At 46.1% G+C, this 23,452-nt stretch overlaps 1 protein-coding gene across 5 annotated transcripts in view; it reads left to right on the top strand.

Annotated features, from left to right (window-relative positions):
* rassf8b (Ras association domain family member 8b) overlaps window positions 1–22,973 on the top strand; it is a 114,762-nt gene extending 91,789 nt beyond the window's left edge. For 4 of the 5 annotated variants that reach the window (XM_070897625.1, XM_070897627.1, XM_070897628.1 and 1 more), the window contains 4 exons: window positions 3,044–3,210; window positions 9,177–10,063; window positions 14,671–14,812; window positions 21,190–22,973. In XM_070897625.1, the coding sequence (XP_070753726.1) occupies window positions 3,108–3,210; window positions 9,177–10,063; window positions 14,671–14,812; window positions 21,190–21,311 (1,254 nt within the window). In that variant the 5' untranslated portion in view covers window positions 3,044–3,107 and the 3' untranslated portion in view covers window positions 21,312–22,973. The remainder of the gene's footprint in view (window positions 1–3,043; window positions 3,211–9,176; window positions 10,064–14,670; window positions 14,813–21,189) is intronic. The other variant, XM_070897629.1, reaches the window with a different exon arrangement.
* Window positions 22,974–23,452: the final 479 nt, after the last annotated feature.

Genomic DNA, 23,452 nt, shown 5'->3' on the forward strand with positions numbered 1-23,452 from the left:
TCTGAGACATTTGCAGAAGGAAGCAAGTTTAAGTCTGTCACTTAACTGAAGGTATATATATCACCAGTGATGTTGGCCCCTGACACAGTCTGCTTGTGGTTGGTACACTCTCTCTCTCTCTCTCTGCAGGCACTCCAGATGTAATTTGCTGTATCAGGCTGGTACTGCTGACTGGATGATTCCACGTCAAACTAAAGATGCTTCAAATACCTTGCAACTCGTGCATCCCTCAGCACTAACCACCGCACCCCCAACGCCCCCCCCCCCCCAAGTTAATTAACATCATTCCGTAAAGGATTCACCTTGAAATGAACTTGTTTGTGCCGAGAGCTGTGTGTCCTGGGAGTTGAGACCTCGAACCATGTTGATGGATGGGGGCCTGTTATTAGTTGCCAGTGACAGTTAAAATTGGCTTGATACTTCCCTGTGAAGTTGTGCTGACCACTGCCCTTTTGTTCAGGATGTGCTACTGATGGTTCCATTTGAATATATTGAGTTCCTGGCATTCCCCAGAATGGAATTTAAACTCCAGCATGTTTTACAATCATCGCCCCTTTTCTAATAAAAATCGCAATAAATCACCGCTAATGCTTGTCGGTGATTTCCTTAATTGATTTGCAGAGTTTGGTAATGCAGAATGAACACAGTTTTTGTTAAATCCTGTTTTGTAATAAGCTAGCATGGTGCAGTGTAACACGCTAGTGTGCTGTGTGTTACTCTTAATTGTTTTGAAATGTTTTGGTTATGCTGAAACCCTCAGCCATGCCTTGGTTACTTCTAAACTTGACTATTCCAACACACTCCTGGCTGGCCTCCTACATTCTACCCTGCGTAAACTTAAGGTCATCCAAAACTCGGCTGCCCGTGTCCTAACTTGCACCAAGTCCCGCTCACCCATCCCCCCTGTGCTCGCTGACCTATTGGCTCCCGGTTAAGCAATGTCTCGATTTTAAAATTCTCATCCTCGTGTTCAAATCCCTCTGTGGCCTCGCCCCTCCCTATCTCTGCATCTTCTCCCCTGAGATATCTGCGCTCTTCCAATTCTGGGCTCTTGAGCATCCCCGATTTCAATCGCTCCACCATTGGCGGCCGTGCCTTCAGCTACTTGGGCCCCAAGCTCTGGAATTCCCTTCCTAACCCTTTCTGCGTCTCTACCTCTCCTCCTTTAAGATGTTCTTAAAAACTGGCCTCTTTGCCCAAGCTTTTGGTCATCTGACCTAATATCTCCTTATGTGGCTCGGTGTCAAATGTTGTTTTATAGTACTCCTGCGAGGCGCCTTGGGACGTTTGACTACATTAAAGGCACTATATAAATGCAAGTTTCTGTTGTAATCACGTTTTCACTTACTCATTAATATAGCTACTTTCTACGATACTATTTAGTGCCTGAGTATTGATCTGTAGTTGGTTCTGTTCTAGTTGTCTTCTCCTTGGCATCTGATGGTGTCAGGCACCAGTTTTGAAATGTGCATCAAGCTCAAGGTTCTGCCGGTGGCCTTGAATTGAGTGACTGAAGAAACGAAGAGTACATTAGCACCACAGCGACTGGTTTCAAACTGGCTGCAGAATTGACTTGCAGCGGGCACATACGATGTGGCGGTGAATCGAACTTTAAGGCCAGAGGGGATGTGTGCCCTTTAAAGCCAGTCATTGTTGTTCCATGAGCTATAAAACGAGTATCGAGAAGTGGAAAGGTCCAGGGGCTGAAATTGCCCTCCGCCCCCAAACGAGGCGGATAATTCAAATTAAATGAATGTTCTCCGCCCGAATCCATGGGGCGGAGATTAGAGGGAAATTGGCCGCTTTAACTTTTTTAATTTGTCGGGGCGGCTGAGGGGTGGAAGTGATTTGGGAGCGGGGCAAAAGGCGCCCCATGGACATGCTGCATTGCGCTGACTGGCAGCGACCTCCCTCCCCTTCAGCGAGCTCTGCGGCCACTTTAGTGGCGCCCACTGGGCCACCAGCGAGGGTTTCGGCCGGGCCAGCGGTCCAGCACCCAAGAGCGGGGTGCCAGGCTGCCTGCTGATGGCCGACTTCAGAGTCTGCGGACAATTAAATTAAAACGTCGGCTGCGGCGGAGTGCCCTCGCCTTTAAGGGTGGACGCATCGCCCAGCCAGGCGCCGCTTCCCGCCGGGGAAAATTGTCGGGGGCACCGACCGGCGGGCGGCTGCTCCACTCCTACGGGACGGGATGGAAAGGGGTCGGCACCGGGCGGTAAGGGGTTGGGGGTCGGCGCGTGCCCGACGGGAAGGGGTCGGGGGTCGGTGCGTGCCCGACGAGAAGGGGCATGGGGGCAATTTCGGATGGGTCGGCCCATCTGCCTGCCCCCGGTCGGAAAGGCCTTACTGCCCCATATGGACCTTAAAGAGGGGGGCAATTTCGGCCCCCCATACTCTGGGGGCTCGTGCAGAAACACAACTGGGTTCCAAGGCTCCATGTCCCTGATTTGTGCTCGGGTTCAGTGCGATGCTAGAGTTCCCTCCTAACTCGCACGCCAGGTCCCGAGCTACCCTGGCACTAGCGGGCTAGTGCATTGACCGCTGTGGCTCACTGGGCAGCACTCCGAGTCAGAAGGTCGTGGGTTCAAGCCCCACTCCAGGGACTTGAGCACAAAATCCAGGCTGACATTCCCACTGAGGGAGTGCTGCACTATCGGAGGTGCTGTATTTCAGGTGAGACATTAAACCGAGGCCTCGTCTGCCCCCTCAGGTGGACATTAAAGATCCCATGGCATTATTCGAAGAAGAGCAGGGGAGTTCTCCCCGGTTGTTCATTTTTTACATCACCATAGTCTTCAATTGTTTCAATTTAGGGTTCTTTTGAGGGGCTGGATTTTGCAAACATTAGCACAGCAATGTAGAGACAAAAGATCAATAACGTCATTCATTTTATATTAGTACCTTAATTCCTTTGGAACACTTCAGAATTCAAGAATGTCCTTACTGTACAAAGGGTTGATATCTTCCTGTAACTGGAGGTCTGGTAATTAATCTACATGGTAAATAAGATGGTGCCTAACACTCGTTTTATCCTGTGTTACAGTTGGTGACTGCTCGCCTGCTCCATCCACGTTTGCTGGGCTGTGAGGATGAGCTGATGGTGTATAATGGAGCTAAAGGTATGGGTAGATGGAGTCCAGCGCATTGTGTGTGGGGTCACAGAGGTCACAACCTGCCAAGAAGTCGTCATTGCCCTTGCTCAAGCCATAGGTAAGGAGCTGTTAATCCATTGTTCAATTGTGCGAGTGAGAGATTTGTGTTTTTAACTAAAACACATTAGTCATTATCACATTGATGTTTGTGGGATAATGACCGATGTTGGGGAAGCCCAGAACCAGGGGTCATGGTCTAAAGATAAGGGGTAAGCCATTTAGGACTGAGATGAGGAGAAACTTCTTCACTCAGCATTGTGAACCTGTGGAATTCTCTACCACAGAAAGTTGTTGAGGCCAGTTCATTAGATATATTCAAAAGGGAATTAGATGTGGCCCTTATAGCTAAAGGGATCAAGGGGTATGGAGAGAAAGCAGGAATGGGGTACTGAAGTTGCATGATCAGCCATGATCATATCGAATGGTGGTGCAGGCTTGAAGGGCCGAATGGCCTATTCCTGCACCTATTTTCTATGTTTCTATGTTAAAAACAGAAAATGCTGGAAATCTCAGCGGGTCAGGCAGCATCTGTGGAGAGAAACAGAGTTAATGTTTCGGGCTGTGGCCCCTTGTCAGAACCCTGGGAGCTGTTGTTGAAGTAACGGGGAGAACTCCCAAGCTCTTTGAATAATGCAGTGGGATCTTTAACGTCCAACTGAGGGGGCAGAATGGAGCCTCAGTTTAACGCTGTTTGTGGGAGCTTGCTGTGCACAAATTGCTGCCGCGTTTCCCACATTACAACAGTGACTACAGTCCAAAAGTACTTAATTGGCTGTAAAGAGCTTTGGAATGTCCGGTGGTCGTGAAAGGCATTTTACAAATGCAAGTTTTTTTTTTCTTATCCGCTGTGGGAAAGAACATGATCTTTGTTTCACAGCAGTGACCTGCCCGAGATCAGGGACTCCGCGGAGTGGCGAACCTGAGCTCTGCTGTACCGTTCAGTAACGCAACGCACACAGTTCATGCACTTCAAGTGTGCCATTACACAACGATTGCGTACCTATATCTTTCTAATGAAAAAGAAAAGAAAGACTTGGATTCACGACACCGGACATCTCAAAGCGCTTGACAGCCAATAAAGTATTTTTTGAAGTGTAATCGCCGTTGTAATGTGGCAGCCACTTGCACAGCAAGCTCCCACAAACAGCAATGTGATAATGACCAGTTAATCTGTTTTCGTTATGTTGATTGAGGGATAAAAATTGGCCAGGACACCGGGGATAACCCCCCTGCTCTTCTTCAAAATAGTGCCATGGGATCTTCTATAGCCACCTGAGAGAACAGACAGGGCCTCGGTTGAACTTCTCATCTGAAAGACGGCTCCTCCGACAGTGCAGCGCTCCCTCAACACTGCACTGGAGTGTCAGCCTAGATTTATGTGCCCAAGTTCCTGGAGTGGTACATTACTTGTCATGGACTTGCTGAGCACTGAGCCTCATTATCAGTGCTTGAGTTTAAGGTTTCTATTTGCTTAATTTTACACTTGGTCACCCATCATTTTATGTAGATCCTTTCTCTCCAGTTTCAATTTCCTATCTCAAGGTGGTCCTCCCAGCTCCAATTCACTAGATATCTGCATCGAATGTAAGTTCCAAACATTCACGCGCTCTCTTTCTTTCTCTCTCTCTCTCTCTCTCTCTCCTCCTGTTTCTCTCCCCGACCCCAGACATTCTCGATGTCTCCCCCTCCTTCCCAACATGACCTCTGGCCTCCCCATCAGATCTGCCGCTGGTTCCAATCAGGCCGCTCCTCCGACGGCATCGCTGCTGATTCCTTCCGTCGTCCGAACTCCTGTCCCACTGACCCTTTCCCGTGTGTGACCATCACTGCAGAGCACAACTGTACTTCAAACTCAGCAAAACGGGCCAATCTGCTGAGGGCCTGGGGAATGCTAGAAACCAACTGCTGACGGGCATTGAGGGGGGGAAAAGAAAGAGTTTGCGCCTTTCATGACCTCAAGGTGTCCCAATGCACTTTACAGCCAATGAAGTACTTTTGGACTGTAGTCACTGTTGTAATGTGGGAAACGCGGCAGCAATTTGTGCACAGCAAGCTCCCACAAACAGCAATTCGATAATGACCAGATCATCTGTTTTTTTTGGTTGAGGGATAGATGTTAGCCAGGACACGGGAGAAATCCGCTGCTCTTCTTCAAAATAGTGCCGTGGGAATTCTTACGTCCAGCTGAGAGAGCAGATGGGGCCTCTGTTTAACAGCTCATCTGAAAGACGGCACCTTTAGCAGTGCAGCACTCTCTCAGCACTGCACTGGAGTGTCGGCCTGGATTTTATGCTCGAGTCTCGGGAGTGGGACTTGAACCCACAACCCTCTTACTCAGATACCCACTGAGCCACAATTGGCACAATGAGACAAGGTGATGGTCAGAAATGGCAGGGGAGAGGAGCCCGACAGATCCATAGCAGGTGGGAGAATCTAGGCTGCATTGTCGTCGGCCCAACCTTCATTGGAAACGTCCTCTCTGCATCCACCTTGTCAAGACCCCTCATAATCTTTTATGTTTCGATAAGATCACCTCTCATTCTTCTGAATTCCAATGAGTAGAGGCCCAACCTACTCAACCTTTCCTCATAAGTCAACCTCCTCATCCCCGGAATCAACCTAGTGAACCTTCTCTGAATTGCCTCCAAAGCAAGTATATCCTTTCTTAAATATGGAAACCAAAACTGCATGCAGTATTTCAAGTGTGGCCTCACCAATACCCTGCATAACTGTAGCAAGACTTTCCTGTTTTTGTACTCCATCCCCTTTGCAATAAAGGCCAAGATTCCATTGTCCTTCCTGATCACTTGCTGTACCTGCACACCAACCCTTTGTGTTTCATGCACAGGTACCCCCAGATCCTGCTGTACTGCAGCACTTTGCAATCTTTCTCTATTTAAATAATAACTTGCTCATGATCGTTCCCCAGTCACAGCTGCCCACCTGCCCTACGTGGGCAGCTGGTGCCAGTGAGGGGGGTTTGGGCGCTCAGTGGGGCAGGACTGTGAAGACAGAATCGCTGCGGGGAAGGGCAGCGATTCTCTGCCGACCCCACTGTGAACTCCACCACGGGTCCTCCTTCAGAATTTAATCTTTGTTTTCACAGAAAGGTCAGCGATTAAAATATGAATACATCAGCAAAGCAACATGAAATAGTAATCAAGGTCACTGATTTACAATTTCCACAAAAATTATGAACATTGTTTATTGAATTTGAGTTGAAAAGAAATGTTCCTCGAATAATCTCATTAAAAAATGACGTTTGACTGTCTCAGCATTGTAAATCAGATGCTCTGATACAATATAACAGAAAAAAAGACTTGCATTTGTATAGCGCCCTTCACAACCTCAGGACGTCCCAAAGCGATTCACAGCCAATGAAGTGTAGTCATTGTTGTAATGTAGGAAACGCGGCAGCCAATTTGCTCACAGCGAGGTCCCACAACAATGAGATCATAAGATAATCCGTTGAGGGACAAATATTGGCCAGGACACAGTGGAGCCTTGTCTCGGAACTTTTTCGAAATAATGTGATGGGAGGGCAAATGGAGCCTCCGTTTAATGTCTCATCTGAAAGACAGCACCTCCAACTGTTCATCACTCCCTCAGCACTGCACCGGAGTGTTGGCCTAGATTTTATGTTCAAGTTTCTGGAGTGGGACTTCAACCCACAACTTTCTGATTCAGAGGGGAAAGTGATACCCACAGAGCCACGACTGGCACACTACATGGTGAATCTTCCCAGCTCACCCACTCACAGCAGATCCACTTTCTTATAAAACAGTGTCCTCCCAAGTCCCCGTGAGCAAAACTCCGGGAGATCAACAACAGCATCTTACAATTAATATAGCATCTTTAATGCAGGGAAATGTCCCAAAGATTAATATCATTTTTAAAAAATATATTATTTATCTCAGGGATGTGGGCGTCGCTGGCAACGCCAGCATTTATTGGCCATCACTAATTGCCCTTGAGAAGTTGGTGGTGAGCCGCCTTCTTGAACCGCTGCAGTCCATGTGGTGAAGGTGCTCCCACAGTGCTGTTAGGAAGGGAGTTCCAGGATTTTGACCCAGCGACAGTAATAAAACAGTGTGTGTGTGTGTGTGTGTAGATCCTGTCTGTCATGTCACACTACTATGTCCCAGTTACTGACAAAAACAACTTGGATTTAGACAGCGCCTTTAAAGTAGAAAAAGGTCCCAAGGCACTTCACAGCAGTGTAATCGGACACAGAATGTGACACTGAGCCACATAAGGAGATATTAGGACAGATGACCAAGATGCTCCTTACATCCGCCTTCACATCTCCTTATGTGGCTCGTTGTCAAACTTGGTTTGATAACAGTCCAGTGGAGTGCCTTGGGACGTTTTATACTTAAAGATACTTTATATAAATGCAAGTTGTTATCGACTTTAACTCACAGCTCTATATTTGTCTCTTTCAGATGTTAAACTGAACTAGCTGCACCGAGGGAATCTCTTATATGTTAGAGTTTCTGTCACTGGGTTTGTTTGTAGATTAATCATGAAACTGTCTCTTTTTGCACTGACTGTTTCTCCATGCAGCAATGATCCCTTTACTGTTTCGAAAGCGCTGGCCATCAGTTTTTTGCCCGAGAAGTTCATAAATCAATATGTCCTATCAACTGACATCTGCTTTAGTGTGTAAAGTGCTGGAAAACAATGGCCAATAAACAGAGTTAGTGTGAGAATAATGTTCCCTTTCATTGAACTCGCAGCATAACACCAGGGTTTAGATTGTAGCGTGTTGGTACATGCTTGTTAATTATGGTCGATAAAGGAGAACAGATGTATTGTGCCAACATTAACCAGCTTAAAACTTAATTCGGATGGAAGGCTTGGAATTGTACGACCTTATGCTAATCTCTTTCCTTATGCTTCGAAGTAAATCAGCAGTAGGTGTAATTCTGTAACCCGCTGAATTGACAACTGCAACCTCATGTTTTGAGTAAATTGGTGTTTGTGAAGGTTTCATTGGTTGTCTGTCAAGAAGTGATTTGAAAGAAAGACTTGCATTTATATAGTGCCTTTCACAACCTCAGGACGTCCTCAGCGCTTTACAGCCAATGGCGTCCTTTTTGAAGTGCAGTCATTGTTGCAATGTAGGAAATGCAGAGCCATTGAATTAAATGACCAGATAATCTATTTTTGTTATGTTGATTGAGGGATAAATATTGGTCCTAGGACACTGGGGATAACTCCCCTGCTCCTCTTCGAATAGTGCCATGGGATCTTTTACATCCACCTGAGAGGGCAGACGGGGCCTCGGTTTAAATGTTTCATCCGAGAGACGGATCCTCCGACAGTGCAGCACTTCCTCGGCACTGCACTACACTGGAGTGTCAGTCTAGGTTTTGTGCTCCAGTCTCTGGAGTGGGATTTTAACCCACCACCTTCTAACTCGGAGGTGAGCGTCCCATGGTTGACACATTTGAGGCGAAGCAGGAGCTGATCTAAGAGGGGTACAGTAGCAAAGTGGTTATGTTACTGAGACAGGAGTTCAACTCCCACCACGGCAGCTGGGGAATTTAAATTCAGTTAAATAAATAAAAAGCTTGTGTCAGTAATGGTGACAAGGAAACTACCAGATTGTCGTAAAACCCCATCTAGTTCACTGATGCCCTTGAGGGAAGGAAATCTGCCGCCCTTACCCGGTCTGGCCTATATGTGACTCCAGACCCACAGCAATGTGGTTGACTCGTAATTGCCCTCTGAAATGGCCTAGTGAGCCACTTGTACCAAACTTCTACAACGAAGCATCACGGACTGCAGCGGTTCAAGAAGGTGGCTCACCACCACCTTCTCGAGAGTAATTGGGGGTGGGCAATAAATGCTGGCCTTGCCAATGATACCCACATCCCATGAAAGAATTTTTTTTAAAAGAACCACTGAGAAAACTCATGGGAAATTGCGCAAGTGCTTGCTCTCCGTGTAAGCAAAGCCATAACCTGGAACAATCGTGTTATATTTTGGATTCTTATTCTCCAATCCTTTTTTTTGTAGGAAGAACTGGTCGCTACACCCTTATCGAGAAATGGCGGGAGACTGAGCGGCACCTCGCACCCCACGAGAACCCGCTCATTGCCCTGAATAAATGGGGACAGTATGCCAGTGATGTGCAGTTGATACTGCGTCGTACGGGCCCTTCTCTGAGCGAGCGACCAACGTCAGACAGTGTCGGTCGTGGGCCAGAGAGAACTTTATATCGACAAAGCCTTCCGCCGCTGGCCAAGCTGCGGCCTCAAAATGACAGATCGTTAAAACGCAAAGAACCAAAAAGGAAGTCTTTGACTTTCACGGGAGGCCCGAAAGGGTTCATTGACATTTTTGGAAAGGGTAAGGAGCCGGAGGTCAAGCACCAAGCCCTCCACTCCAGAACCACGGTGGAAGAGTTCAAGAAACTGGTCCTCCTGCAGAAAGAGAAGCTACGCATGCTGGAGCGGCAGCTGGAGTCCAGTCAGGTGGAAGTGAAATATTGGGAGGGGAAGGCCCATTTCAGAGTCGAGGAAGAAATTCTCCGGTTGGGCCAGAGAATCAAAAAGAATGCCATCGAGATTGAGGAAGAGGAATTCTGGGAGAATGAGTGGCAGATTGAGCAGGAGAATGAGAACCAGCTGAAGGAGCAGCTGGAGGAGGTGAGCCTGAGGATCGGGGAGTGCGAGGAGAGGCTGAGGGACTATACGCGCAAGATTCGGGAGGTCGAAAACGGCATCGAGACCGAGAGGCTTCAGCAGGAGTTGCGAGGGGCGCAAGTCAACGAGGAAGAGGTTAAAGGGAATCTTATCAAAATCAGAGGCGATATCGAGCTCAAGTATCAACATAGTGCAAGGCTGCAGAACAGTCTGAGAGCTGTCGAACGGACTTTGGGCCAAACCAATAAAAAGCTTCAGGTAACGTAACTGATTATCCTACAATCTGCGCCCGCAGAGATAGTTGCCAAGTATTGGTGTCCCATATAAGGAACGGCGCGGGAATTTGAGTGCTTGGGCTCTCCGAGAATTCCAGTAGGCCCAAATAGTAGCCTCGCTACATTAAGAATCCTCTTCATTTTAATTAAAAGGTTTATAGGGCTGGTTTTTCAGCTTTGATGTTTTTGGGGCGATAATGGCGGCAGGACGGGAAGGTTAGCACCCGGGAACAGTTTGGGCGGCCGGGCCCTGAGTCAGGGGCGCAGCGCTAAGGGAGACGTTGTACACCTCTCTCGGGGCGTTCGCCTGGGAATCTCCAGAGCTAAAGAGCCGGGCCGGGAGCGCTCCGAGAGGCGCCTGGGGTGGCGGGGACTTAAAAAAAAACACACAAAAACATTCCCAAAACATTGCCCACAACACACATTGCAAAAACGATTAAAACATAAAACAATTAAAAGATAAAACAATCACGCTTGCCTTCGGAGTCCATTACTCACCTCTTCGGTGAAGGGATGGTTGGACCGCCCGATTTCCCAGGCGGTCAGTGCGGGGCGCGCTGTGGAGCGAACGGGTCGGGCAAGAATCAAAACTCGCAGCAGTTTCGTAACCAGGGGGCGTTGCACACCGGGCGCAGCTCTTCCCCACGGTGCTGCTCCACGCCGCCACAAAACCGGACCCGAGGATTGCTGCGGGGCGCTGGACGCTGACCGCCCGCCCAGAACACCTCACCGCCGCTCCAGGGCAAAAAATGGAGCGCAAAGGACTGGAAATCCAACCCTATATATTTTAACTGTGTGTGTGTGTGTGTGTTTCTTTACAAATAAAGTGGATTCTTCTTTCATCACCTGGTAAGGAGGGAGAGTGTGAAAGTATACTGACTCCGGGACCAACAGTTGGGCCTGCTTTTCAGAGGGGTGTTTGCAGACAGTGTAGTCCCCTGAATTTGTTTGACTTGTTATCGGTCCCTGAATGGCCATTTCAAATGGCATTGAGCCAACCTCGTAGTGTGGCAGCAGTAAAAGATGGGAGCAGGCTTCCTTCCCTGAAGGACATCAGTTGGGTTTTTAATGTCGGGTCTGGCAGCTTTAAGTGTCATTTATCCTTTTCCAGTGCTAACCCACAAATGACCAGATTGATTTCAAGACTTGAGAACAGAGGAACAGGAGCAGGCCTTTCAGCCCTTCGAGCCTTTTCTACCATTCAACAGCTGATCTGTATCTTAACTCCATCTACCCGCCTTGGTTCCATATCCCTTGACACACTTGCCTCTCAAAAAAATCTGTCGGGCTCAGTTTTTAAATGTTTAATTGACCTCCAGCCTCAAAAGCCTTTTTTGGGGGGAGAATTCCAGATTCCCACTGCCCTTTGTGTGAAGAAGTGCTTCCTGACATCGCCCCTGAACAGCCTAATTTTAAGATTATGCCCCCTTGTTCTGAACTCTCCCACCAGAAGGAATAGTTTCTCTCTATCTACCCTATCATAGAAATATAGAAAACAGGAGCAGGAGTAAGCCATTCGGCCCTTCGAGTCTGCAACGCCATTCAATATGATCATGGCTGATCCTCTATCTCAACACCACTTTTTCCCCATACCCCTTGATGCCTTTTGTTTCTAGAAATCTATCTATCGCCCTTCTTAAATATACTCAGTGACTTGGCCTCCACAGCCTTCTGTGGTAGAGAATTCCACAGGTTCACCACCCTCCGAGTGAAAAAATTTCTCCTCATCTCGGGCCTAAATTTCCTACCCCGTATCCTGAGACCGTGACCCCTTGTTCTAGACTTCCCAGCCAGTGGAAACATCCTCCCCGCATCCAGTCTGTCCAACCCAGTCAGAATTTTATACATTTCAATGAGATCCCCTCTCATTCTTCTAAACTCTAATGAGTACAGGCCTAGTCGACCCAATCTCTCCTCCTACGAATGTCTATTAATCATCTTGAACACCTCAATTAGATCACCCCTCAATCTTCTGTATTCAAGCAAATGTGAGCCATGGTGGGATTTGAACCCGTGACCCCTGAGTTGCTTGTCTACAACCAGAGCCCCTTGGCTCCTGCCCCCAGTTTAGTGTTTGCCATAATCGTGGCCCTGGCAACTGAAAATAATTTGTACCAGTCTTTACAATCTATTTTTGAATCAAACTAAAACTTCAGTTGCTGCTTTTAATGTGCCAAACATAATTTTGATGTAATTAATTCAAAGTTGCCTTTTGCTCGGGGGAAAAAAAATTGAATTAAGCATCTTAAATAAAATGGGAATGTAAAGAAAAGCTGAAAAAAATACTCAAACTGGCAGATAATTCGAATGAACCCACTTTGAATTGAGAATAGACTGTTTACCCATTCTTGTTCCAAACTTTTACAGAATTTTAGAGATTAAAAAAAACTCCTGGAAACATTTAAGGGTTTTCATTAGATCAACCTGAACTGGAGGACCTAATTATAAGACAGTTGCTAACCTATTCAATGGGGAATTCAGGAGAAACCCCTTCACCCAGACAGTGGTGAGAAAGTGGAACTCGCTGCCACAGGGAGTGATTGAGAAGAATATCCTTGACAAGCACATGACAGAGAAAGGAATAGAAGGATTTGCTGATTGGAGGTTGGGAGGAGGCTCGCGTAGAGCATAAACATCAACATAGACCAATTGGGCTGAATGGCCTGTTTCCGTGCTGTAAATACTATGTCCTTCTATGATGTCAGTGTTTTTGATATATGGTGAGATTAGAGTCAAAATACTCTTGGTAAAAGTGTGTAGATTGGTCATATAATCTTTGAAATGCAATAAATCTATTAATCAAGATGATGACCTAATTGAAGAGCTGGCAGTGTGTGATGAGTGTCAGTGACGTTACCGTAACTGTTCAAGGCACACTCCAATTTCATTTCCTTCTTTGTAACTGAATTTCCACCTTGCCATATAAAGTGAATGTGTGGAGCCATGGGAAATAGTTGTATTTGACTTGTGCTGCAAATTGAAACTGACTTTGACCTTTGTGCAATTATGTTAACCCACTCATAATCTTCATCATATATCCTGTGTGGAAAATATTGAACACAAATGCAATAAGTTAATTTTTTTTGGATGTCTTACACATTTTCCTCAATAATTTGGTGAATATAAGTCTTCAATATACGAGGACGATAGAGTTGAAAGAGCGCCACCTAGTGGCCAGGATTTACAACTGCGCTGTGAGCTACTGATGACCATCATCATCATAGGCAGTCCCTCGGAATCGAGGAAGACTTGCTTCCACTCTAAAAATGAGTCCTTAGCTGGCTGAACAGTCCAATACGAGAGCCACAGTCCCTGTCACAGGTGGGACAGATAGTCATTGAGGGTAAGGGTGGGTGGGACAGGTTTGCCGCACGTTCCTTCCGCTGCCTGCGCTTGTTTTCTGCATGCTCTCCGCGACGAGACTCGAGGTGCTCAGTGCCTTCCCGGATGCACTTCCTCCACTCAGGGCGGTCTTTGGCCAGGGACTCCCAAGTGTCAGTGGGGATGTTGCATTTTATCAGGGAAGCTTTGAGGGTGTCCCTGTAACGTTTCCTCTGCCCACCTTGAGCACAACTGTTGACACAAAAGCAGGACCAAAAATAGTGACAACAGAAAGTAAGGTTTATGGATATATAGATATTCCAGCGCTTAATCCTTGTCTGTACTTTGCACTAAAGCAAAATACTGCGGGTGCTGGAAATCTGAAATAAAAACAGAAAATGCTGGAAATCTCAGCGGGTCAGGCAGCATCTGTGGAGAGAGAAACAGAGTTAACGGTTCAGGTCGATGACCTTTCATCAGAACTGGAAAAAGTTAGAGATGTTACAGGTGTTGAAGAGAAACCTTTTGTCTTTTAATCTCTTCTGCCTTTCACCCTATCACAGACCTTCCCTTTTATTATTTCCCCCCCTCCCCCTTTCCCTGTCCCTATACTTGCTTAAAAACCTCAAGACCCTCAGAGAAAAAATTCCTCCTCATCTGCGTCTTAAATGAGCAACCCCTTATTCTGAAACTACGTCCCCTAGTTCTAGATTCCCCACGAGGGGAAACATCCTCCCTGCATCTACCCTGTCAAGCCTCCTCATAATCTTGTATGCTTCAATAAGATCACCTCTCATTCTTCTAAACTCCAATGAGTACACACCCAGCCTGCTCAACCTTTCTTCATAAGACAGCCCCTTCAGCTCAGGAATCAACCTCATGAACCTTCTCAGAACTGCCTCCAATGCAAGTATATCCTTCCTTAAATACGGAGACCAAAACTGTACGCAGTATTCCAAGTGTAGCCTCACCAATACCCTGCACAGTTGTAGCAGGACTTCCCTGCTTTTATACTCCATCCCCCTTGCAATAAAGGCCAACATTCCATTTGCCTTCCCAATTACTTGCTGTACCTGCATGCTAACTTTTTGTGTTGCAATTTAGTTATGTTCCTGCAGAGCTTAAAATTGGCAATCAGACCATTTGCTGACTGCCAGTATAGCGTTTGGTTTGTAAGTAAGTTTAGTAGTTGGGGATCGGGATAGGAAGTAGCGCGTTTACCTCCACATATTCCTTCCGAAACTGTACAAACCTCTCCTGTCCCAACAGGAGAAAGAAGTGGAGCTTGAGCAGTTGACCAAGGAGCTAAGACAAGTGAATCTCCAACAGTTCATCCAGCAGACAGGAACCAAGGTCACGGTTCTGCCGGCTGAGCCTACTGACGAGGAACTGCATCCAGCCCAAGAGAAAGGTGACGTTTTGTCTGTGATTTGGTTACTTTTGCTGTAATTACTGCACTGGAAGATTCTGCTTGGCCCAACCAGGCCGCGTAGATGCTTACCCTCCACTCCTAACCCCATGACATCATCATCATAGAGACAGTCCCTCGAAATCGAGGAAGACTTGCTTCCATTCCAAAAGTGAGTTCTTAGGTGACTGAACAGTCCAATATGGGAATTACAGTGTCAGTCACAGGTGGGACAGAGAGTGGTTGAAGGAAAGGGTAACCCCATGTGCCTGCCCTGTCCCACATCCCTTTATTCCCCTTGCCTTCAACCACCGATCTAACCGATTGTTAAATGTCGATGAGGCCTCTGCTTCAATCACTAACTCTGATCATGCATGCTACAGCCTCTCAACCCTCTGTGTAAAAAATAAATAAATAAACGTTCTCCTGCTCTCTGTCCTAAATCTCTTGCATTTAACCTTATCTGTGCTCCCTTGTCCTAAACAGGAAACAGTCTGTTTCTTTCCACTCTGTCCCATCTCTTCGTAATTTTAAACACCTGTATCAAATCCCTTCTTAATCTCATCCCTTTTACTGAAAACGGCTCCAATTTTTCAAGATTTTCTTCAGATTTCGTGTCAGCTGTGGCTCAGTGGGGTAGCACAGTCTCCTCCGAGTCAAAAGGCTGTGGGTTCAAGTCCCACTCCAGGGACATGAGCACATAAACCTATGCTGACACTCCCCAGCTCAGTGCTGAGGGAGCGCTGCACTGTCGGAGGTGCCGCCTTTCGGATGAGACGTTAAACCGAGGCCCCGCCTGCTCTCTCATGTGGATGTGAAAGATCCCATGGCACTATTTCGAAGACGAGCAGGAGGAGTTCAATTCATCTTGTTATTGTTCTCTACCTCTGCCTCTTTTTGACAGCTTTGCTTTTCTGTTTCTCTCCATGGACTGTCCAACTCCAACCCTGGCCAATTTTTATCCCTCAATCAACATAACAAAAACAGATTATCTGGTCATTACCACATTGCTGTTTGTGGGAGCTTGCTGTGTGCAAATTGACTGCCGCGTTTCCCGCATTACAACAGTGACTACACTCCTAAAGTATTAATGGGCTGTAAAGCGCTTTGAGACATCTAGTGGTCGGGAAAGGTGCTATATAAATGCAAGTATTGCCTCACACCAGGCAGCATCCCAGTGAGCCTGTGCTACACCCTCTCTGTTGCCTCAACAACCTTGCTGAAGTCTCTGGCCCAAACGGCGCACAGCCCTCCAACTGTGATCTTGCTAAGGCTTTGTGTAGATTCACCATTACATCTCGACTTTTATATTCTATACCTTTAGTCATAAAACCCAGTGCTCTATTTGCTTTTTTAATGCCCTCATCCACTTGAGGTGCTGTTTTTAATGACTTGTGCACCTGAACCCCTCCACCTCCAAATCCCTCCGCTCCCCCATATCACCCAGCCTTCCCCCATGCAAAATATCATTATTACTTTTATTTTTCTAACCAAAATGCAGCATCTTTCATACATGACAACAGTGACTACGCTTCAAAAAGTACTTCTTTGACTGTAAAGCGCTTTTAGACATCCGGTGGTCGTGAAATGCGCTGTATAAATCAAAGTCTTTCTTTATCTCCAATTTACTGGTACTGAATTCCATCTACTGTACCACTTTTTTTTACCCCTTCCACCATAAGAACACAAGAATTAGGAGCAGGCGTAGGCCATTCGGCCCCTTGAGCCTGCTCCACCATTCAGTGAGATCATGGCTGATCTTCGACCTCAACTCCACTTTCCTGCACTATCCTCATATCCCTTGATTTCCTAAATATCCAAAAATCTAGCGATCTCTGTCTTAAGTATGCTCAAATACTGAGCCTCCACAGCCCTCTGGGGCAGAGAATTCCAAAGATTCACCATCCTCTGAGTGAAGAAGTTTCTCCTCATCTCAGTCCTAAATGGCCGACCCCTTATTCTGAGACTGTGTCCCCTGGTTCTAGACTCTCCAGTCAGGGGAAACATCCTCTCTGCATCTACCCTGTCAAGCCCTGTAAGAATTTAGTATGTTTCAATGAGATCACCTCTCATTCTTATATTCTTTAGAGAATATAGGCTTAGTCTGCTCAATGTCTCCTCGTAGGACCATCTTATCAATATCCCCTTTCATCCTTTGAATTATTTCCTGTGCCGCCTATTTTAGTATCATCTGCAATTTGAACACCGTTCCATCTAGCACTGTATTCCCAATCATTGATGTGCACAGCGAATGTAAGTGATCCCAGAACAGACCCCTGTGGGACACCACGGCCCACTTCCAACCAGTCGGAGCACGCCCTTCACTCCTACTCTCATTTCCTCCCTTCTAACCAGTTTAAAAATCCAATTTTCTGCACTTCCCCTGGTTTTATTTTGCATGTTTTCTTCAAAAAAAAATGATTCTAGATGTAAAAATATTATTGTTTTAATTCAGTGAACCATTTATAGCATAGTCTCAGGAAACTGAATGCTGTGTTCAATATGGGCTGTTTCGTATGGTTCCTGGGCTACTGTCATAGAATCATAGAAATTTACAGCACGGAAGGAGGCCATTTCGGCCCATCGTATCCGTGTCGGCCAACAAAGAGCTATCCAGCCTAATCCCACTTTCCAGCTCTAGGTCCGTAGCTCTGTAGGTTACGGCACTTCAAGTGCACATCCAAGTACTTTTTAAATGTGGTGAGGGTTTCTGCCTCTACCACCCTTTCAGGCAGTGAGTTCCAGATCCCCACCACCCTCTGGGTGAAGAAATTTTCCCTCAAATCCCCTCTAAACCTTCTACCAATTACTTTAAATTTATGCCCCCTGGTTGTTGACCCCTCTGCTAAGGGAAATAGGCCCTTTCTATCCACTATATCCAGGCCCCTCATAATTTTATACACCTCAGTGAGGTCTCCCCTCAGCCTCCTCTGTTCCAAGGAAAACAAACCCAGCCTATCCAATCTGTCCTCTTAGCTAAGATTTTCCACTCCCGACAATATCCTTGTAAATCTCCTCTGTACCTTCTCCAGTGCAATCACATCCTTCCTGTAATGTGGTGACCAGAACTGCACGCAGTACTCCAGCTGTGGCTTACCCAGTGTTTTATACAGTTTAACAGTGTCACCGTGCCTCTGTTGGCAGCAGTTCAGCCTCACGCTCCAAGATTGTGCAATTGAGTCCCACTTGAGCATCCAATCTCGGCTGACTACTGAATTACAGTGCTGCATTATAGAATCTTACAGCACAGAAGACCATTCGGCCCATCGTGCCTGTGTTGGCTCTTTAGAAAGAGCTATCTGATTAGTCCCCCTCACCCATTCTTTCCCTATAGCCCTGCAAATATTTATTTTTTGAGTTTGCTATTGAATCTGCTTCCACCAGCCTTTCAGGCATTGCATTCCCGATCATCTCACCTCTCTGCGTAAAAATGTTCACCGGCTCAAGTGGACACAAAAGATCCCGTGGCACTATTTTGAAGAAGAGCAGGGGAGTTATCCTCTGTGTCCTGGGGCCAATATTCATCCCTCATTCAACATCACAAAAAAAATAAACAGATGATCTGGTCATTATCACATTGCTGTTTGTGGGAGCTTGCTGTGCACAAATTGGCCGCTGTATTTCCTACATTCCAACAGTGACTACGCTCCAAAATTACTTCATTGGCTGTAAAGTACTTTGGGACGTTCTAAGGTTGTGAAAGACGCTATATAAATGCAAGTTCTTTTTTTTTTCTTCTTTTAAAACACGTTGGGAATGTCCTGAGAAAGTACTCAGTTCTTTCTAAAGTGGTCTGATCATCCAGTGGTTGCTGTGTGAGTTTACAGTATATTAACCTACTGTATCTGACTAGTTGGTCAGTATTCCAGACACGGATAATGGTAGCTGGGTGATTGTTACACACCTACCCATGTGGTGAACTTTTCTTTATTCTCGGGATGTGGGCATCGCTGGCAAGGCCGACATTTATTGCCCATCCCTAGTTGCCCTGAGATGATGGTGATGATGATGGGCCTTCTCCTTGAACCGGACCTGTCTGTGTTTTGATGGTATTGGTGCAGGACGCCCAGCTAAAGTAGTTCCCGTTTATGTTGCATTTGGGTTTCCCAACAACTTACAATTTATATCGTGCCTTTAATGTAGTAAAGTGTGCCAAGGCGCTTCACAGGAGCATAATCAGAAAAAAGATTGACACCGAGCCACATAATAATACATTCGGACAAATGACCAAAAGCTTGGTCAAAGAGGTAGGTTTATAAGAGCGACTTAAAGGAGTGAGAGGTGGAGAGGTTTAGACACAGAGTTCCAGAGCTTGGAGCCCAAGCATCGGCCGCCAATGGTTGGGTGAAGGGAATCGGGGAATGTATGAGAGACCAGAATTGCTTATCTAGTGTCCCCTTGAATATATCGATACTAATCGCTTCAATCACTCCCTGTGGCAGCGAGTTTCACATTCTCACAACTCTCTGGGTAACTATGTTTCTCCTGAATTCCCGATTTGGATTTACTCGTGACTATCTTATATTTATGGCCCCTAGTTCTGGTCTCGCCTGTAAGTGGAAAAATCTTCTGTTCATCGACTTAATCTTGAAGACCCATTATTGGGCCGCCGCTCTAATCTTCTCATCTTGTTTTTCAGTCTGTATTTGAATCATTTCTGAAACTTTGCATGAAATGATTTACACTGGGGACTTTAGTGTGCTTTTCACGGGTAGTGATTGCGCCAGACAATTAGTTTCAGGATTTTGTGTTAGTGAACAATAACCAGCTTGCAAAAACAGTATCTCATTATAAAACTTGAATTAATCTTATTACTACCTATGCTTCCTATTTTTACATTCTTAGAGTTGTAAAAGCTCGTAGCCCAATGTTTTGTAGCTTCACGAGTAGACTTTAGATTTTTAGCCTTTGGTTTTAAAGATGTAACCGTACATTAAATTGCTGCTTTAAGATCTGAAAACCTGGAGAAAGTTTTGGTGGAAGAAGTGTGGCTTTGCAGTATCCACTTTCTACCACTGGAGGGTGCTGACTGAATTGCTGCTGGACCCAAACGACCAATGTACAGACAACAACAACAACAACTTGTATTTATATAGCACCTTTAACGTAGTGAAACATCCCAAGGTGCTTCACAGGAATATTATGAAATTAAAAATTTGACACCGAACCACATAAGTAGAAATTAGCGCAGGTGACCAAAAGCTTGGTCAAAGAGGTAGGTTTTAAGGATCATCTTGAAGGAGGAAAGAGAGGCGTAGAGGTTTAGACACGGAGTTCCAGAGCTTGGGGCCCAAGCAACAGAAGGCACAGCCACCAATGGTTGAGTGATTATAATCAGGGATGCTTGAGGGCAGAATTCATCATCATAGGCAGTCCCTTGAAATGAGGATGACTTGCTTCCACGCCAAAAAAAGGATGAGTTCACAGGTGTTTCAATGAAGGACCTAATATTCCAGATCCCGAACTACATCCTGAAGGGTGGAAGATGCCTGTGTGTGGATTTTTTTAACGTGTGGTGACCGTTGCACACCAGCCACCACACAGGCTTGACAGAGCCAGGTCTTGGTCCAGTGGCAAGGGTTAATGAAGATGACTGGAGACCTGCTCTGCTGCACGGACCCTAGTGTGCACACATATCACAGTGTGGGCTGGCCCGTGCTGCCCCTGGGCCCCTGGCCCCGATCACATCCCTCTACAGTCTCTTGCCGCTCCTGTTGTACCTGCCCACGCTCCAATCACCGACCTGGACCTTGATGACGTCACTCTTCACAGCTGTCGCCCTCCTACACCAGCTCGCGCTGTACTTTGTAATGGCCGCCATGCTGCCCATGGCCGCCGCTCCTTTTATGGCCCCGACCTGCCGCTGATGTTAGAGGAGCGCAGACATCTCGGGGGATTGTGGGGCTGGAGGAGATTAGAGACAGGGAGGGGCAAAGGCCATGGACGGATTTGAAAATGAGGATGAGAATTTTGAAATCGAGGCGTTGCTTAACCGGGAACCAATGTAGGTCATCGAGCACAGGGGGTGATGGGTGAGCGGGAGTTAGGACATGGCAGCCGAGTTTTGGATCACCTCTAGTTTACGTAGGGTAGAATGTGGGAAGCCAGCCAGGAGTGCATTGAAATAGTCAAGTCTGGAGGTAACAAAGGCACTCGAAGCCATTGGAAACAGGTGTGAACAAGTGTGAACTGGGCTCGAGAGCAGAATTGCAAACCAATGGCAATCATCAGTACAACTGAATTGTTTTTCTTACTATAAACATGGGGTTTTATGCCAGGTTCAGCGGTGGAAGCGTGCATTGTACCATCGCATTCCCCGTGGGCTGAGATATGTTTTGTAACCTGGCTTTAACGCTGTATTTTTCCTTTCACTCCTGCAGCGTCACCCAATCCGACGGGCTCACTGAAATGGCCCAGCTCTGCACGCCAACTGCCCAGCAATCTGAGGATTCTTCAGAACCCGCTGATCTCTGGCTTTAACCCAGAGGGCATCTACGTATAACTATGCACCCCCCATTCACACAGCCAGGTCGGGAGGTTCAAAAGGACCGTACTTTCTGCAAGGGTCTGCTGGCCGATGATCGTTAGCCACTTGTGTGATGTGCCTTGTGCAGGGGCAGGTGGTCTGCACTGCTTGGGGTGGGGGGTGGGGGAGAGAATGTTGGCAGTGCGACCAAATGTCTCTGTAAAGTCAACCAGTGCAAATCTACCCACAGCACCCCGCCGCACCACTGGTTACGTGTCGATTCTGCCAAAAGCAGACTTTGTGCGGTTTGCGATTCAAGCTGACGGATTGCAAAGCGTAAACACAAGTTATTGCAGGGATTCCCAAGTGTCCGAAAGGGAATGCTGCCGGATCCGTTTGTGAATGTGTTCATCCGGGGGTTGGTTTTTTTTTCAAAATCGGGTTCATTTGGAGTCTACCCCTTCTTCCCCCCCCCCCCCCCCCACCCACCACAAAGAAAATTCTGAGTAACAAAGGCTAAGAATTCCTGTCGGTATTTGAACATTGGGTCTGAATTTTTTCCTGACCTTTTTATCTGCGTGCTCTGGTTACAGAAGAATATTACACTGCTTGTTTGGGACTGCTTTTTATGAAGCCTCTTTTCTTGTGCAGTCAGCACTGCAAAACGATGATGGAAATGCACTTAAAAGAAAGAACCTTTTTTCTTTTTATAGAACAAAAACAGCACTGGGTCTGTCCCAGACTCTAGTTTGAAAAATGCCAAATATCGCAAACAATTTTCAATTTGTAGCTTGTATTCTGGATTGTAAGCGAGGGCCGATTCTTGCCCTGATGCTGTGATTGTTGGAACACACACAATTTACAGAATCTCATGACTGGTTCTGCCACTGCAAGCCAACAAGAGGTGTGTCTGCCGACAATGGAAATTAGTTGGTACCTCAAAAAGTAACTGCTGTCGTGAACTCCCAACAAGTGAGCACACTAAAGCTATCGATTCAAAGTCCAGTTAGCAATGTGTGTGGAAAATTCAATGAACCGGATAGATCAGGCCCCCATGCTCAAAGCTCATGACTAAAACCGGAACAGGAATGTATATTTTATATATTTCATTCAATCTGATGTAGAAGGTGGCTTGCCTGACCTGGGGAATTATTGTATTGGTCGGGGCGAAGGAGACTCTGTCTGATTCCAAATGTATTATGTATATAGTAAACAAAATATTTAGATCGTATTTTTGGCTACACTTCAGTGTATATTGGTATGTACAATTAATATAAGATTTTGTTTCATAACGTTACTTTTATATTATGCCAAGTGATTAAGATGGACAAATGCACAGTCCGAACACGTGATCTTGTACTTCACCGTTTGGCAAGATGATAGCTCAAGCCTGTCTGAACGATCATTCTGTAAATCCTATTTATTAAGTACTGTCACTCTGAATTATTCAAAGTCTCGTGTCACACTATATGGCAAGCATGCAATTATCGCCAGGTCGAATGCAAAGTGTTAACATTTCAGTATTATAAGATGCAGGGACACGGACTGTAAAACAGTTAATTTTTACCATGTTTTCTTTACTCGTTTCATCGCTTAAAATTGTAACATCGTGAATTTTAAACTGCATTGTTCTGAACCATAATATTCTGCTAATATGAAACGCAGAGTAGAATAAACTTCATGTCCATTGAATGAAAATGCAGTCCGTCTATCTGTATAAAACTGGAAGTCTTGCATTAAGTGCCTGTCACAACTCAAATCTGCATGTCATACTTAATATGTACGTCACACCCAGAATATCTCGTTTTCTGGTTGGTCTAAATAATCAGCCTGCTGATTTGCTCAGATATCTAACGAGTAGGAGAAGCTGTCGGTCGGTATCTATCACAACTCTTTTTAGGAGACAAAATAAACAGTAAATCAAGTGCCCCCCGATCTGGGGGACACTTCAAACATTTTTCCAGGCCCTTTTTTTGGGGGGTTTTTTGTAGTTTTTTTTTTGGGCACTAAACTCATAATTTTTACAAATGCCCCTATAAAAAGGGAGGGGGACACTAAAACCGGCAATTAAAACCAATTAAACTTTAAAACATATAAAATCAAATTAAAATTTGGTTGCCGAGGATTCGGTATCTATCACAAGCTATGAACCGGGGACAATTTGCTGGACGTCTTTG

Source organism: Pristiophorus japonicus, chromosome 13 (assembly GCF_044704955.1).
Source record: "Pristiophorus japonicus isolate sPriJap1 chromosome 13, sPriJap1.hap1, whole genome shotgun sequence".
Classification (NCBI taxonomy): domain Eukaryota; kingdom Metazoa; phylum Chordata; class Chondrichthyes; family Pristiophoridae; genus Pristiophorus; species Pristiophorus japonicus.